This window comes from Grampus griseus (assembly GCF_964374135.1).
Source record: "Grampus griseus genome assembly, chromosome: 8".
In the NCBI taxonomy this organism is placed as follows: Eukaryota; Metazoa; Chordata; class Mammalia; order Artiodactyla; family Delphinidae; genus Grampus; species Grampus griseus.
In genome coordinates this window covers 108,750,741-108,766,803 of record NC_139002.1, presented here as the reverse complement: position 1 = coordinate 108,766,803, position 16,063 = coordinate 108,750,741, and the positions used below count along the sequence as shown (strand labels likewise).

Genomic DNA, 16,063 nt, shown 5'->3' with positions numbered 1-16,063 from the left:
CACCCCATCACCCTGTTCCCACATTGGAGCCTCCCAGCTTAGCGTCAGGGGGCTCTGAAGCTTTCTAAATCAAGCCTGTGCTCCTCAGTGGCACGTCTTCCAGCCTAGCTGAGGTGACCCCCTCCTCAGCCCAGAGCAAGAGGTGGACACCCCAGACCCGTCCAGAGGCGGGCTCACGGCTGTTGGTGTGCAGCCCCTGCCTCCAGCATATGCCTGTAGACCCCAGGAAGCGGCCAGCTGAGCGGGCGCCGTCTTCAGCCCTGGCCAAGCTCACCCTTGACTCTGTCCTACCCAGGCTGTGTGACGACAACTGGTGTCCTGGGACAGTGTCGCCAGGACTGCGGAGCTGCTGTGCAGGGCGATGAGGAGGGTCCCCAGAGGGTGCTGGGGAGGTAGCCGGGAGTGGGCGTGGCTCTCCTGGGACCGCACTTGGGGTTGGCCAGCCCATCGTGCTGCTGAGCCCCGGGCCTGGCCCTGCCCCTGCTGCCCCTACCCCGGGCTCCAGGTCCCTAAGGGAAGGAGAGACCGGCCTGGCTGGCCACGCAGCTGGGGCAAGCTCAGGGGCCCAGACCCCATCCCTGCAGGGCAGGAAGTCCCTCTCCCCCCGCAGTGCTTTACTGACCGCCTGACACCTCCCAGACGCCCCCCAGGGTCCACTCTCATGTGGGGCTGCAGCCCAAAGTGTGGGTGTACTTCCCAGGCTCCATTTAAGATAAAGCAGTTTTGGGGGCGGGTCCTCCTGGGGAGGTGACCCGCAGCCGCTGCCCAGGCTGGACAGCCCGCCACTCACTGTGCGAGCTGTCGGGGACGTGCGGTGGCAGCCGATACACACAGTCTTGGGTTTTAAAGGACAGAAATTCCAAGTGCAAGCGTTTCAGAAAAAGACCAGCCTCTTGGTGGGCGACACAGGTTGGGCATGGACTCCAAGGCAGCTAGCTGCCCACCTAACGGGAGGTGCCCCGCACAGGGCACTCAACAAGTGTCTGCTCTCCTGGGCCTGGCTGGTTGGTTCTGCTCGGGGTCCTGAGGGCTCTGCCTGTCAGGGGGGACCCACGACACACCGCTGCACCCCGGGCCCAGGACGTCCAGGGAAGGTGCCGGGCAGGGCAAAGCCCCGAGCCACATCCTGCTGGGGGGCTCCACTGGAGGTGGGGGCAGGCCGGCGCGTCCATGGGGCCTGGGGCTCTGGGAGAGGTGGGCCCTGCGTGCAGATGGTCCAAGTGGCTCAGGTGTTCGAGGGCAGCTGGCTGGCCTCTGGGTGTTCCCTGCTGCCCAGGCCCCCTCTGTGGTCAGCAGAGGCCTGTGGTTTCCCACCACTGAAGTTCGGGAGTCTGGTGGGGGAAGGGAGGCCCCTCCTCAGCTGCTGGGCGCCCAGTGGGGCAGCCGGGGAAGGGAGAGGTGGCCCTGGCCGGCAGGGGGGGGGTTGGCAGCAGCCCAGTGGGGCCAGGCAGAGGCTCGGGAGTCTGGGTGGCCATGCCCTCACACCCTCGCTGGGTCGGTGGGCTTCACCAGAGGGCCCCTACCCACCCTGAAGACTGTGGTCAGCCGAAGGCCATCAGAGACATAGGCCGGGCCCCTCCCAGGACAGGTGGGAAGCGGAGGCCCAGGTCAGCGGGCTGGCGGTGGGTTGCTCCCGCCCACCCTGCCCCAAGCCCACCCAGGACGTGTGGGGACAGCCACACCTACTCCAGTAGCTGTTCCTGCGGGCCAGCGTGTCGGCCATGGAGGAGAGGAGCGCCGTGCAGTAGTCGACCTGCAGAAGGGAGGCGTGCTGGGAGCTCCCGGGCCACGCCGTGCCCGCCTCCCCTGCCCACCGGTGCCCGCACTGCTCTGTGACCCTCCTCTGGTGGCTGCCTCTCGGAGGAGGCGGGGGGGTGGGGGAGCAGGCCCTCTGGCACCGTGATGCGGGGAGTAGACGGTGAGGGGTCTTAAATGCAGGACCCCCCTGGGGAGAGTTGCAGGGTCTCCCCCTCAGGGAAGGGTGGGTACAAGTACGAAGCCCCAGGCCCTCCCTGCCCTGCCCCTGCCCTGCCCCTGCCCTGACTGCTGAGCCCCGCGGCCAGGCCCCTGCACCGGGAGAGAAGGGCGCCCTGGTGTGCCTGCCTGCCTGAGACTCCAGACGCTCGACCCGCTTCTGCTCTCTCAGGCCCCCGAGGTACTTGGCTACGAAGTCCACCCTGGGATAGGAGCAGGCAGGCAGCAGGCCCTGAGCGCGGGGCGGGGCGGGGCGGGCTCCCAGATTGGGAAACCTTCCCGTCCTCCCCCATCCTGTGGCCCAGGCCCTTCGGGTGGGTTTGGGGGGCACTGAGCCTCTGTGGGCGCCTGAGTTCAGGGTGCTCTGGCCCTTTGGGCCTGGGTGCAGAGCTCTGCTGCACCCTCCCTGCAGGCACGGGGCGGGGGCGGGGTTCTGTCCAGCAGTGGTGGGCGGGGCTGTCCCCACCCCTCACCCGCAGGCAGGACCAGGCACGTGGGTCTGAGGGAGAGCAGAGAACACCATGAGTGTTGGCCCCATCCCCCAAATGCAGGGCAGGCAAGGCCCCAGCAGAGCTCTGGCCAGGGTCGGGAGGGAGGCCGTGTGCTGGACCGGGCCACATCCCTGCCCCTCTCGGCCCGTTTCCCCAGCTCAGGCCCTGTGACGTGAGAGCCCACGCCAGCTGTAAGGCAGCCTGACGCCCAGCAGTGATTCTAGTAAAGACCTCACAGCCCCCAGTCCCATGGCGTGAGATCCGACCCCTCGCCAGCTCCGCCGGCGCCTCTACTTACCGGCACCCTGCAGGGGAGGCGGCCAGCGCTCCAGGCTGGGCCCTTGCCCCTGTAAGCCGCCCAGTGGGCTCAGCACCCCAGGCCACCTGCCACGCCCACCCAGGTGGGTGGGGCGGGGCGGGGCCGGGTCAATGCACCTGTGGGCCGTCTTCTGCGGCAGCTCCTCCCCGCTGTCCTTCCTCCGCCTCTCCAGCTCGCTCAGGAAGTTCTCCTTCTGCACCGCCTCCCAGGTGACCATCTTCTGGTCCAGGGGCTCCGGCAGGTCCCTCTCTGGGAAGGCCAGGCAGCCTCAGGGGCAGAGCCAGGCAGGAGGAGCCCTCCCTGTGGTGCGGCAGCCTGCAGTGTCACTGCAGACGGGGCCAGGGCGCGCTGCCCCTCCCCAGGCCCAGGGCCCCCCCCCCGCCCCCCACCTCTGTCCGGGCAGCTGAGTCCAGCCCAAGCCTCACCCAGGCGCGCCCCCTTCTGCTGGGCCTCCTTCCGGAAGAACCTCTTGAGCACCAGGTTCAGGTGGCTGAGGAGGATGAAGGGCGGGGCAGGGGCGGGGCGTTCGTGGTTCTCCACGATGAGGTGGTAGCGCTGGAACTTCCAGAAAGTGTCCGCGTTGCCCTGCACCACCTGGAACGTGTAGCTGCGGACGCATGTGGGCGGCGGTGGGCACATGGCCCGGCTCCCTGTGCTGTTCCTGGAGTCCCAAGGGCTCCCCCCGCCTCGCCGTTCCCTCCTCCTGTGACTTCTCTCCACTCCTCTGGGGTCTTCCACTGCCCCATCTGCTGCAGCCTTCGCAGACCCGGGCCCTACTCCCTGGGGGGCGGCGGCCTGGGAAAGCATCGCCACTCCACCCACACGCACGCACCTGCCCTGCCCTGCACCACCTCCTAGGTGCCCTGACCTCCAGGCCCAACCCGAAGGGGAGCCACAGTTTTGGGTGACACCCCATTTCCAGGCCCCTCTTGAGGGCAGAGGTGAATGCAGCTTGAAGTCCGGAGGGCCAGGCAGGTCTGGGCCAGAGATGCTGGAACTAAGGGCCCCCCGACGTGGACGGAGCAAGGAGGCAGGGCGGGCACCTGAGCATGGCGATGAGGGAGTTCATTAGCAGCACGTTGGTGACCAGCAGGAAGGTGACCAGCCAGCTGGCGTCGAGGTTGGGGCAGGAGGGCGAGTCCTCCAGCAGCGGGGGGTGCACGGAGCAGTTCACGCAGGCTTCTGAAAGGAGAGTGGGCTCAGTGCAGCCGGTGCGGGGCTGAGCTGCAAATGCCCTTGGGTATCGAGAGCTCTGTCCCGCAGTCGAGGCCACCCTGGGACAGAGGGCCCTGGTTAGGCGGCCAACTCTTGTGGTTTCCTGGGGGTCACCTGGGCTTCGGCGCTGAGCTCCTGTCGTGGGACCCTCCAGTCCTGGGTGCCTGGCCTAGCGGTGCTAGCCCCACTTCCGCACTGCTGCTGGACCGAGCTCACAGCCAGACCGCAGGCTTTGGAGGCAGCGCCGAGGCCGTGTGGAGGACCCCGGTTTCTGCTGGTTGCTTCATGGGTCACCCCCAAGCACCACCACCACCGCCGAAGGCTCTGCTCAGAGCCAGTGTGGGGAGAGCTGGCCTCGGCAAGGGGAGGTGGAGTCTTTCCTGCAGGACTTCTCAGGGCCTTTATGGCCCTACTGCCTATCACAGGACTCTGAGCTGGGGGGCAGATCTGCACCATTTCCAAAGCCTATGGAGGCAGAACACCCTTGACACGGATCACTGTGGGCATGGAGACAAGCCAGCCTGAAAAGTGCCCTCTGGGTGGGGCAGCCCCTCCCCTGCCTGCCTCTACCCCTGCAGGGCCAGCCTGGACCCCCACCCCATCCCAGGAGATGGGAGGAAGGTGCGGAGGAAGCGGGGAGAGTGCGCCTGCCCATCAAGAGGGCTTGTGACTCCAGGTGGCGACCTCCACAGGCCGTGCGCGTGCGTGCGTGCGTGTGCGTGCGTGCATGTGCGTGGACGCGGACACACGCCTGCACGTAGGCCTGTGTTTCTGTGACTGCCCCTCCCAGTCTTCATGCTGTGACTGAGTCCGGGGGGCACTGGGGGCCTCTGGCTCTGTGTGTGCCTGTGTCCCTGCCTCCCTGCTTGCGTGTCAGGCTGGCAGGGCCTGTTTCCGTGTCCGCGTGTCTCCCTCACGGGGGTGAGTCCCTCCTGAGTGAGTTACTGTGATGGGGGTTGGTGCGTCCCCACGTGAGTTCCCTCCCCGCCCACAGATCTGCCCGGCGCTGATGGGTGACCCTCCTCCCTCCCTCCCTCCGGCACCCCGAGAGGTGGGCCAGGGCCAGGCCTGGAAAGCGTGTCTGTGAAGCTGTAAACCTGTCTGATGGAAGCGGCTCCGTGGTCACGAGACCCCTGCGTCTCCCCCATAACTCTCAAAGGCACCACCAGGCTAGGCTGGGAAATGAGTTGTCCTTGTCTCTGACCTCCTAGAGCCCAGAGACGGAGCTCTGCCCTGGACGCTCAGCCCCCAGCTCCCGCGGGTGCATGTGGGGCAGGGAGGGCAGGGCGGCCACCGGGGAGCCCCGCGGGCTGCCTTCCCTCTCGGCCATAAGTGAGGGAATTACTCTTGGCTGTACCACCGTGGGCTCACAGGGAGGGGCCAGGGGTTGGGGGGGCGGGTGAAGAGAGATAGGGAGGGAGACAGGGACCTGCGGGACCCTCCGTGCCGGCCCAGGCCCGGCCCTGGTCACGGACTTTCCACCGTGGAACTCGGCCTGGCAGCCACAGCAGCACTTCAGGCTGGACCCCCAGGAGTCTACCCTTCCTCCGTCCTGCCCAGGTGGCCCCAGGCTCCTGGGGACCCCGAACCATGACAGAGTTCCCTTGAACCAGTGTGTGGCCGTGGGGGCAGGAGTGGCCGTGGGGGCAGGATTGACCCCCCCACCCCTGCCTGGTCCTGGGGGCGCCCACCTCACTCCCCTCCTTCCGAGGGGTCCCGTGGGACTGGGGCAGTTGGGGGTCATGGTAGCATCCGCCAGCAGGGGCCATATGGTGCGGGCGGGGAGGGCTGGAGGGCGGGCAGGGCCTCGTTAAACTAATGGCCTGGAAACTGGTGCCCACGGATGAGCAAACACCGGCCCCAGTGCCGGGGGCTGGGGGCCTAAGAAAACAGTGGAGGAAATGAGCCTGCAGAGCACCCTAATTAGGAGGCAAGTCCCATGACGGCCCAGCCCCCCCGCCGCCCCATCCCGGAGGCCTGTTTGCTTCGGTCACGTCCTCATCCCATCGACAAATATTTACCAGGTCGCGGGGTGCTGACCTCGCGTCATCAGCTGCAGTGGCCGCGGTCAGGCCTCAGGGACAGTGTGCCCGTGATCGCCCGGTGGGCCCCAGGTGGCCTCAGTCTGACACCAGCCTGAGCGAATGATCCCTCCGCCCCCCTCCTCGCGCCAGGAGTGCCCGGCAGGGCGGGTGCCCTGGGCCCCCACACTGGGCCCTGGCTGCTGGCCCACCTTGCTTGAGGGGCTGGTCCCCCCTCCCCCTCCCCCTCCCCGAGTCCCAGCCATCCCAGAGCCTGTACAGGCATCCCCGCCGCCAGCCCAGGTCTCCCTGAGCCCCCATGGCTGAGCCACTCTGCCCCCCACACTGTGCTGACTTGTGGGAAGTTCTCAGAGCCTCCACCAGCCCCAGCGCCCCCAACCCCCCGTACAGGGGCCGCCCTGGAGACACCCCTCAGACAGACCACACACACCCGGCCGGAGATCAGGCACACACACTGGGTGGGTCCCCAGAAGCACAGATGCCATCAGGAGCGGCTTCCTAGCTAAGGGCCTTTCCAGCAGGTGGGCCTGAGGCTGGGTGCGGGGCCGGGTGGATGGGGGCTGACAGGAGACCTGATGCCCACTGGGGACATGCCGGGGGGACGGGGCAGCTGGAGGGCCCAGACCCCAGGTGACCTGTAGTGCCTACCCATCCCCCCTCCCGGCAAGCCTCCCGCCACCCCACCCAGCCTGCTCTCTCTCCCTGCAGCCCCGTCTCCATCTCCAGCCCGAGGCCCGACTTTGGGGCCTCCGCAGCTGACACACATCAGCCCAGAGCTGTCCCCTGCTGGACGTGGCCCTGTGTGGGTGGGCAGGGCCTGGGGGGCCAGCCTCGGGGACCCCCCGCTCTCAGCCACTCCAGGCCGGGGTCTCCTGTGACCCTCAAACACCCCTCTCAAGGGCCACCTGTCCAGGGTCTTACAAAAGGAACGTTCATAACTGGACTCGGTTCAGCTGCACCTTGGGGTGGGGGTCCCACGTAGAGTGGGCACAGAGGACCCCCCACGCCCACCCCCAGGCTGCGTGCTGACCGTCGATCTCGTCCAGTGGGATCTGCCCGAAGATCTGTAGGTACGGCCGGTAGAGCACACGGCGGAAGATGCACTCCAGGCGCCCGTCATGGGGGTGCAGCAGCGCCTGGCTGGTCACGCCGTAGGCCACAAGCCACATGCTCAGGAGGAAGAGGAGGAAGAAGACGTCCTTCATCTCCACGGCGGGTAGGCGAGTGGGGAGAGAAGCATCCGCCCTCCCGGGGGCGGGGGCTCACCATCCGCTCCACGATGATGATCTTGGGGCCCAGCTGCTTGTGGAGGGCAAAGACGTGGATGAGCCGGGGCGTGAACACCATGAAGTCGATGGCAAGGATCGTGCGGCCGGCCTCAAACACTGAGGGCAGCATCCTGGCAGGCGGGGGGAAGGCAGGCTGGACGGCTGCTGGTGCCCATAGAGGGCAGGGGCTTCCCCCAGGACACACAGCACGGGACGTACAAACACAGGGTTTCCGGGGCCTGAGCAGACCCATCCTGAAGCAGCCCGGCCCACCAGCCCACCAGGGCTGCCCCTGCCAGGCCTCTGGGACCCACAGACCTGCAGGTGACACCGACGACGAACGGGAACATGGCCACCATGCCACACTTGTTCCAGTTGTTCTCCACGTAGAGTGCACTTCTTCCCCAGGTGCGTGTCCTCATCTGTGAAGAAGCCCTGGCAGAGGGCAGACGGCCCGGTGACGGCTACCTGGGCCCCCACCTAGCTGGGGACAGCCCCGCCATGGCCAGGCTGTGACCGTCAGGGATCGGGGCTCGGTGGGCTGGGCCCACTGCTGACCTGCCGGATCTCCTCCAGCACCAGCGTGAAGACCCAGAAGTAGGGGGTGACCTCAGCCCCCGACAGCCCCTGGGGAGGGGACCTGGAGTCCACCAGCAGGACGTGGGTGAACAGGAAGAGGAATGCAAAGTACGTGACCACGTTCCCCAGGACCACGGTCACGGGTGCCCCCCAGAACTTCCGCCAGCGCGTGAACGAGGAGGCGGCTCGGGGCCTCGGCCGCGCTGAGTTCCTGGCGCCTTGGCCAGCTGCTCCGCCCGGCACCACGAAGGAGGCCACGGCCAGTGATGAGACGGGTGGCCAGAGCCCCGAGCTTGCCGCTGCCCACCGGCACCCAGCCTCCCTGCCACTGCCCACCCTCCGCAGGGCCCTCACCGACTGCCCGGGCCACAGAGCAGCCTCTTCTCCGTGTCCAGACTGCCCAGCCCCTGCAGGTCCTCTGGGCCCGTCCTTAGAGGGGCCTCCTCACTGGGAGCACAGGGGGCCCTCAGGGACGTGGGAAGGGCACCCAGAGGCCCTCCACTTGGTCTCAGGCACCAGCCAGCAGAGGAAGTGCTGGACACACTGCGAAGGGACACGGGTAGGGGGCGTGCATAGGGGGGCCCACACGGATGCTGGATGCGGCGTGGGCCGGCGCCGGGGACGTGCCGCCACCAGCCCCAGTGAAGCCCAAGGCCCCCCAGCCGCTTTGTCCTGACAGACCTGAAGGTGATGAGGTTGGTATACACGAGGCCCGGGAAGAGGAAGGCACCCAGCAGCCTCAGGATGGGCGTGCCCGCGGCCACGTCCCCCCACCAGATCTCGGTCAGGAAGGCCTGAAATAAAGGCACGGTTGCCCCCCCCGCCCGCCCCCGCCTCCACACCTCTGCCCTGCTGTGCCCGCAGCAGGCCGGCCCTTCCAGGTTCAGCGGGAGCATCGCCCCTCCCAGCCCTGGCTCCTGGAGTTCCCGGAGCCTCTGCCCTGCTGGGGAAGGAAAACCCTTCGACGGGGCAGGCCCGGCTCGGGGGTCCGGGAGGGCTGAGCTGAGGAAGCGGGGTTTCTTCCGAGACTGGAGGTGGAGAAAGGGCTGGACGTGGGGGGAGTGGCCAGCTGAGGGAGCCCCCCACCCCCACGGCCAGGACACAGGCTGGGGGAGGCACGTGAGAGGGGTCGGCTGGGGCACGTCCTGTCTGCCCAGCCCCTCGCCCCACAGCCCTCCCCGGGGCTCACCTGCACCCCGTCGTGGGCAAAGAAGGCCTCGGTGTCGGCCTCGGTGGCCACAGGTGCAGACACGTGGCCCTGCTGCATGAGCGGTTCCGGCGCACCAGCTGTTACGGTAGCACTAGGAGAAGAGGTCTGCCGAGGGCGCGGCCGCTGCCACGATGCCCAGGCCTGGCCCGCCTGCCCTCCTCCTCCGGCCGGCCCTCTGCCCTGTGCCTGCCTCCCAGGGGGCTGGTGAGGCCAGGGAGAGGCCGGCCACACAGAGGCTGTCGGGATCCTGGGGGCCTCCCTCTCCCCGAGTGTCCCCGCCCGCCCGGCCACAGGCCCAGCTGGCCCGAGCCTTGGAGCTGCGTCCTCGTCAGCTGTGTACCCGTCTGCCCCCATTAGGATTTTGGGGGGAGCCCAGTAGCCCCGAGGCGCACAGGGTCCCTGCAGCCCCCACTGCTCGGCTGCCTACCCAGGGCCAGCTGCTCGTGCTTGGCCTCACGCAGGGTGCGGCCCCCCTCGGCCCCCCGGCTCCAGGTGGGACATCTCTTTGAGGATCTTGCAGGCGGCCAGAGCGGCTGCCACGCCCTCCTGGCCCTGGGAGGCCAGGTCTGAGGATGCGGCTGCCTCCCCCACCTCCCCAGGGACCCGGCCCCTCCCCGGAGTCCTCACCATGGCCCAGAAGTAGGTAGCCATCTCGTGGCGGTTCTGCAGCGCCGCCCACAGGAACAGGTCCCTCCAGGGGTTCTCGCTCCTCTGGTTCAGGTCCAGCAGCCCCTTCTGGCCCGTGGGCTGCCGGACCGGGCCCTGCTCCTGGAGGACGGGGGTGTCAGCCCGCAGCCGCGGCCCCGCCGGCGCCCCCCTCCTGCCGCCCGCTCACAGCTCACTGCCTGGTAGAGCCCACGGCAGGCGTCGTGCATGAAGTCCCTGAACACCCGCGACACCTCGTGCAGGGAGAAGGCGGGCGGCTCCCGGGCCTGCTGGGCGCCCAGCCCGGCCCACGTCAGCCGGCCTTCCTCGTGCGTGCGCTGCAGCAGGTGGAAGAGCAGGCTCTTGGGGGGTACCGAGCGGTAGAGCTGCTGCAGCCGCCCGTACGTCAGAAGTCCGCCACGTTGGCGCCACTGTCCACGAAGAGGCGCGTGAACTCAGGCTTGCTGCTCACCGGCGCGTCCATCATCACCTCCTCCAGGTCGTGGGACTGGGCGGAGAGTGAGAGGGAGCCGGTGGGTTGAGCGTGGGGACCTTCGGCAAGGCCCCCGCCTGTCCTGCTGCGCCGGGTGGCCCACACCCGCCGCAGTTCAGCCCATCTTGCCTTGGGGTGCAGACGAGTGAGGCAGCAGCAGGAGGTGCCCCGGTCGCCCCCGGCCCGCGCAGCCACAGCTGGGCCAGGATGGACCCGGACACCACCTGCCCCAGCCCTCCACGCGTCCCCGCCCGGATCTGGCCACAGTCGGGCAGCACCTTCCACTGCATGTCCCTGTTGAGATCTCGCTCCTGGCGATGTCCACGCGGTCCCAGGCCACGGGCAGCTTCAGCTCATCCGGGCAGTCCTGCGCCTCCTGGCTACGGCTCTTGTGGGCTGCGGGCGGAGGAGGGGAGGGGGGGAGGGCGAACCTAGGCGCCGGCAGAGCCGCTGGGCACAGGGTCCCTCAAGGTGACTCTCCTAGACGCACAGCCACGGGAATGGCGCTCTGGTTCGCTCCACACCCTCTAGATTCACAAGACATCCCAAGACCCCCAGGAGCCAATGCTGGGAGTGCCAGGACCCCAAGGGGACCCCAAGGGTGAATGGAAGAGCAGGGGGCCGGTGGCCTGTCTGGAGGAGACTCCCCTCCCTCAACGGTGTCCCGGCCCCCTGCCCTGCACAGCCCCTCCCTGCCTAAGCCGGTGTCCCCCACCAGCGGTCAGCCCCTCCACAGGTGTTTATGTCCAAGAAGAAGCATGTCAGGTTACAGCCAGAAAGTGGAGACAACCCGAGTGTCCATCAACAGAGGGACAGAGAAACAAAATGTGGAATATTACTCCACCCGAAAAAGGAGTGAAGGCCGACACAGGCTACAACGTGGACAGCCCCCAAAACGTCGTGCTCAGCGAAGGAAAGACGCCAGTGGCCACACAGTGTGTGATCCCATTCGCAGGAAATGCCACAAGTGGGCAAATCCTTAGACACGGCAGATGCGGGGTTGCGGGGGGCTGGGGGAAATCGGGGTGACTAGCAGGGCTCTTCTGGGTGGTGGAAACGTTCTGGAATCAGTAGTAACGGTGCACAACCTTATGAAAACGCTACAGCTCCCTGAATTAATTGAACACTTTAGTTTTTTAAATTGTGATAAAATATAGTAACATAAAACTTGCCAAAGGCAGGACTTTCTACAGATTTGCATGGAGGCCTTGCACGGAGGCCTTGCACGGAGGCCTCGGTAGGCTCTGTATTCCTCCAGTTCTGTTACGCGTGCTGCCCCCGCCGAAGCGAGCAGTGACCGGTACACACGCCCACACACTAGCACGCTCGCCCACACGCTCACACACACAGCAGAGTGCAGCCGTGCCAGGGGTCCCTCCCGGCCACTGACAGCCCCCAGGCGGCGGCCTTGCCCCTGGAGGCCGAGACCCAGGACGGGGCAGGGCTGGGAGCTGGTCAGCCATCTGCCTCTGCCCGGTGCCCTCCGCAGGCCTCCCAGCGGGCGCGGCCAGGCCTCACCTTTCACCAGTGCCTCGAGGATGGACAAAGGCCCCGAGTTGGCGCCTCAGGCCGGGCACGTGGTATATGACCCCATGTCCCCCCCCCCCCCCCCCCCCGTGAGAATGCCAGCCCTCTGCCCGCTGGGCCCAGGGCAGCCCCACCTACAGACCGAGGCTCCGCCCCCAGGCGTGAGGGCCTGAAGCAGGGGTGAGCACGGGAAGGTGGGGTAGCTTTGCAGCCAGCGGGGCCGGGCGTGGGCACTGCAGGGGGCGGGGTCTGGGGTAGGGACCAGCTCTTGGCCCTCCTGACTGCGGTCCTGGCCGGTGTATACCAGTTCTGTCCAGTGCACGACGTCCTCCCAGGAGAAGTTCTCACTGGGAAACTTCTCTCTAAACTGCTTCTCGGCCACCTGGGGCACCAGGAGGTGGGGCTGGTTTGTCAGGGCAGCAAGCATGTCGGCGATGCCCCCCGAGCCCGCCAGGATCAGCCATGGGCCGGCGTGCTCCACGGCCCTGGAAGTCCTGTGAGGCGGGCAGGGAGGGCCAGCAGGCCGAGTCAGCTCCAGGTCCATCCCTGCCCTGGCGGGGGCCCCGCAGGAGGCCCCCACCTGCTGCCGCTGCCTACCTCCAGGGTGCTGGGGTCACCGTTGACCAGCAGAGAGAGGACGGGGATCTCGATGCTGCTGGAGCAGACGCAGCACGAGGGCCACCCAGGTGCCCGGGCGAGCGGAGGGCCTGGGACCCTCCCCGTGGGGTGACCACCACGGCCTCAGACCATCAACTTGCCACGTCTTCTGGGCAAACTCCAGCCAAGAGGCTTTTTCTAGAGAAGTGTGGGCTCCAGGCTGCCCCGTCACCCGGGGACAGGATGCCAGCCCCGCACCTCACTATGCGACGTGGCCGCTTCGTGGCTATTTAAACCTCAAGTTGAATATTCAGTCCCTGGCTGCACCAGCCTCATTCCGAGGGCCTGGCATCTCCCCGCATCAGGGCAGAAAGCTCTATCGACCACCAGGTCATCCGAGGCCCACGGAGCACGTCGAAGAGGTAAAGGAGGGGCGCTGGTCAGATTTTTCCCCAAACAAACCAGAAATGAGGCTTCTGAAGGTGAAACCTCAGAGAAGCCTGGACCTGCTGGGTAGGCTGTGTGGGAGGAGCCCGGCAAGCTGCTGGGAGGACTCCAGGCAGGCGGGATCGTCCCCCCCGCCCCACCCCCAGCAGGGGCCCCTCTAACTCCTAAGGCGCCTCCTGAATGAATGTGGGGGATGTTTGGGTCGCGTGGGCCGCCAGGCGTCGGGAGCACAGGGCTCAGCGCTGCACCCACGTGGTGATGGTTTAAACACGGCTTCGGTTGTGTTTTCATTAAAGGGTGCTCAGTTGACAGACGCGTCACGTTGCTTACACATATTGGAGGCAATTATACGTATCTTGTTTATAAACAGTCGTGCACTAGTGTTAGCAACAACTTTCAAACCCGCCACTGGCCGCAGCGGTGCCCAGGCCTCGGACAACACTGCCCCCTGGTGGCACCTTACGTCGGGCCAGTGGAGGGAAATAGGCTTCTTGAAACTCGGAAATCTATTTTCTTTCCAAAGCTCAGAGCCCACCCACAACCAGAGCCTCTAGCCAGGGGACCCCCACTGGAAATCGACCTACAGCCACTCCCCACAGCTGTGTCCCCTGCCGCCGTGGCTGGCAGCCCTGCCTTCAGCCGGGAATGCCCTTCCCTGCCCGTCCTGGTGGTCCTTCCAGCCCCGTCCACACGCTGTGACCACCCCCATCCCGTGTTCCCTGGCAGCCTCCCTGGGCACCCAGGCAGCCCGTCCTTTGCTCCGAGATGTGCTTCTCCAACCTCAGCCGCAGCTCTGCGGGCTCGCTGACCTTCCCAGGGGTGCCCGGGTCCACCAGGATGAAGTGGGAGTGGTTGTTTTCCGGGGGCAGAGGGGGCCCTGGTTGCCACCACCGTCCATGAGGTAGTGGACAGGGCTGTCCTCCTGGGTCCCCCATGCACGTCAATGAGGCCTGGGCAAGGCTTCTGTCCAGGGCCCCCGCCCTCCAGATGGAGGGAGGGCTTGCTGCTGTTTCGGGGGGCCCAGAGGCAGGCACAGGGAGGGGACTGTCTAGACAGAGCCCAGCGCTGGGGGGAGCTTCTCTCACAGGGCCGCCTGGGCCTCATTGGACCTGCCTCAGACCCCTCCCCATGCCGTTCCCTGGGCGATGCTGCCACCTGCTGGCCACATGCTGGGCACGCGGCTCCCAGCTCCCCCTCTGGCCCCTCCCCTTCACCCCCCTCCCCCTTCCTGCCTTCCCCCCGTCTGCCCTCCCCCTCCCCTGGCTCTGAGTCATTTCACTGCCTCAGTCCTTCAGAGCAGCCTCGCTCCCCCCACCACGCCCAGGCCCGTGAGCCCCCGAGGTCAGGGGCTGGTCTGTCCACTGCTGGCCTGTCCACTGTGGAGAGACTCAGTCACAGGTGGAGGGCTGTGGTCAGCTGCGAGGCTGCCTTGGTGGCCTCCATAAGGCATGCCCTCCTGCCCTGGGGGGTGGCCGATATTCGGGGGCCTCCCAGGCCCACCGTGTCCCAAGGCCACAGTGCCCCGAGCCCGACACTCACCTGGGCATCGTCCAGAAGCTGACGGTGCAGCACGCGGCCCAATGAGGCAATGCCGATGGCCACCACGTGGGCCTTGGTGGACGTGCTGGCCAGTGAGTGGTCACACACAGCCTGTCCGACGTACCGGGCAAGGCCCACATGGAGTGCACTGGTCAGGATCCAGGCACCTGCAGACCCGGGAGTCACTGCGCCCAGCGGCCCCAGGGCCCCCTCCTGCCTTTGGGGCATCTGCTGGGAGCTGGCCCCCCCAGACGCCATCTGGACAGAACAGGCCACGACTCTGTCCCGTGGCCTGTGCTGGGCCAGAACCCAGGAAGGTCTTTCCAGATTACAAAGCCCTCAGCCCAGTGGGTGCACAGACTGGGCTTTTTGTCTTTTCTACAATCAATCATTTCTGGGGTGAAGGAGACCAGAGACCCCACGTCCTTGACTGGGTTTTCTGAAGGCCCAGCCGGCCTGAAAATAAAGCCCAGAAGTTTGATTCTGACCCCAGCGACTGGCCAGATTCCTCGGGCCAGATTCCTCCCCCGAGGGAAGCAGAGGGGGCCAAGGGGGCCCACCCACGGGCAGCGGGGTGTGGAAGCTGGCGCTGCCCCCGGGTGTCTCGCTGAGGCCTGTGGGCCCCACGGGGTGGCCGGACCCTCCTGGGGAAGAGGCTCCTCTGCTGCGTCCCCGGGGCTGCTCCCACTGCCACCGTGGCACTGTCGGGGAAGGGTGACCGTGGGGTTAGCGGGCTGCGGGGCTGAGGCCCTGGCCCAGGGCCTCACGTGTGCTCTGAGCCGCCTTCACCAGCCCCTTTCGCAGGACGTCCCTCAGCCATGGCTTCAGGGCAAAGGGCCGCTCCTCGCCCACCAGTGACATGAGTGTGTTGGGCATGGGGGTACTGAGTATGGGGGTGCTGGGCACGGGGGTACTGAGTATGGGGGTGCTGAGTATGGGGCTGCTGGGTAAGGGGGCCCTGGGCACAGGGGAGGGCTGGGCTCCACAGGGTGGGGGGGGCAGGGTCGCAGCCAGAGGCCAGGGGGCTCCCGCAGGCCCCGTCTTGACCTGCTGTGTGACCTGGGCGTCCCCATCCCCTCGGGAGAGGCTGAGGCCGGAGAGAGGAGGGTTCTGGACACGCTGTGCCTGGGCATAGGAGGCAGGAGCCGGAGGGCGCTGCCAGCTCCGCAGCTGTCTCTGCCTGGGGCTCTGAACAGCCCCCGGGCACCTGCCACCCCCGCTGTGGGAGAGCGGGCGCCGCGGCTCAGTGTTGCGGGGAGGACGTGGGGTGCGGGCAGCCTCTCACCTGGCCTCGCTTCTTCCCAGACCCTCCGAATTCGATCTCACCCTGGCACAGGCCCGGCCCCTGTTGGTCGCCAGCACACTTGTGGCTGCCAGGACGGGAGCCCCCGGCACCCTGCATGGGCCCTGTCTGCAGGGACAGAGCCCACTCCTGAGGGCACGAGAGGCAAACGCTGCCCCTCTTCCTGCCAGAGGCCGGGGCCGCCTTCGCCAGGGGAGCCCCTCTCCCCAGACGCCGCTCTGGCAGAAATGGGGGGCCACCAAGAGGGTGTCTGCCCCGGTGCCCTTCCCACCGGCCGGCCCTCCTGAAGCCCCACCGTGTGGGCTCCATCTCCCCCTTCCCCAGCCCCGCCTCCTGGCCCAACGCCCACCCCCAGTATGCTCCCACGTGCCCCTCCCTGGGAGCAGCTGCCGGCCACGCCCGTCGCCACTTCTG

The 16,063-nt window shown here is 67.2% G+C and overlaps 1 protein-coding gene across 1 annotated transcript; it reads right to left on the bottom strand.

Annotated features, from left to right (window-relative positions):
• Positions 1-1,083: 1,083 nt before the first annotated feature.
• On the bottom strand, positions 1,084-15,748 carry TRPM5 (transient receptor potential cation channel subfamily M member 5; the record flags this gene model as incomplete). The annotated part of the gene is given in 29 exon segments (XM_082660141.1): positions 1,084-1,331; positions 1,683-1,753; positions 2,108-2,177; positions 2,901-3,033; positions 3,210-3,391; positions 3,828-3,966; positions 7,072-7,246; positions 7,308-7,440; positions 7,628-7,705; positions 7,707-7,744; positions 7,868-8,115; positions 8,247-8,335; positions 8,570-8,682; positions 9,078-9,125; positions 9,128-9,175; positions 9,491-9,583; positions 9,585-9,650; positions 9,726-9,866; positions 9,941-10,152; positions 10,155-10,251; positions 10,515-10,537; positions 10,540-10,632; positions 11,998-12,259; positions 12,361-12,415; positions 13,498-13,669; positions 13,672-13,729; positions 14,347-14,513; positions 15,114-15,471; positions 15,632-15,748. Coding segments are annotated over 29 exon segments (3,585 nt in total). The 3' UTR covers positions 1,084-1,225.
• Positions 15,749-16,063: the final 315 nt, after the last annotated feature.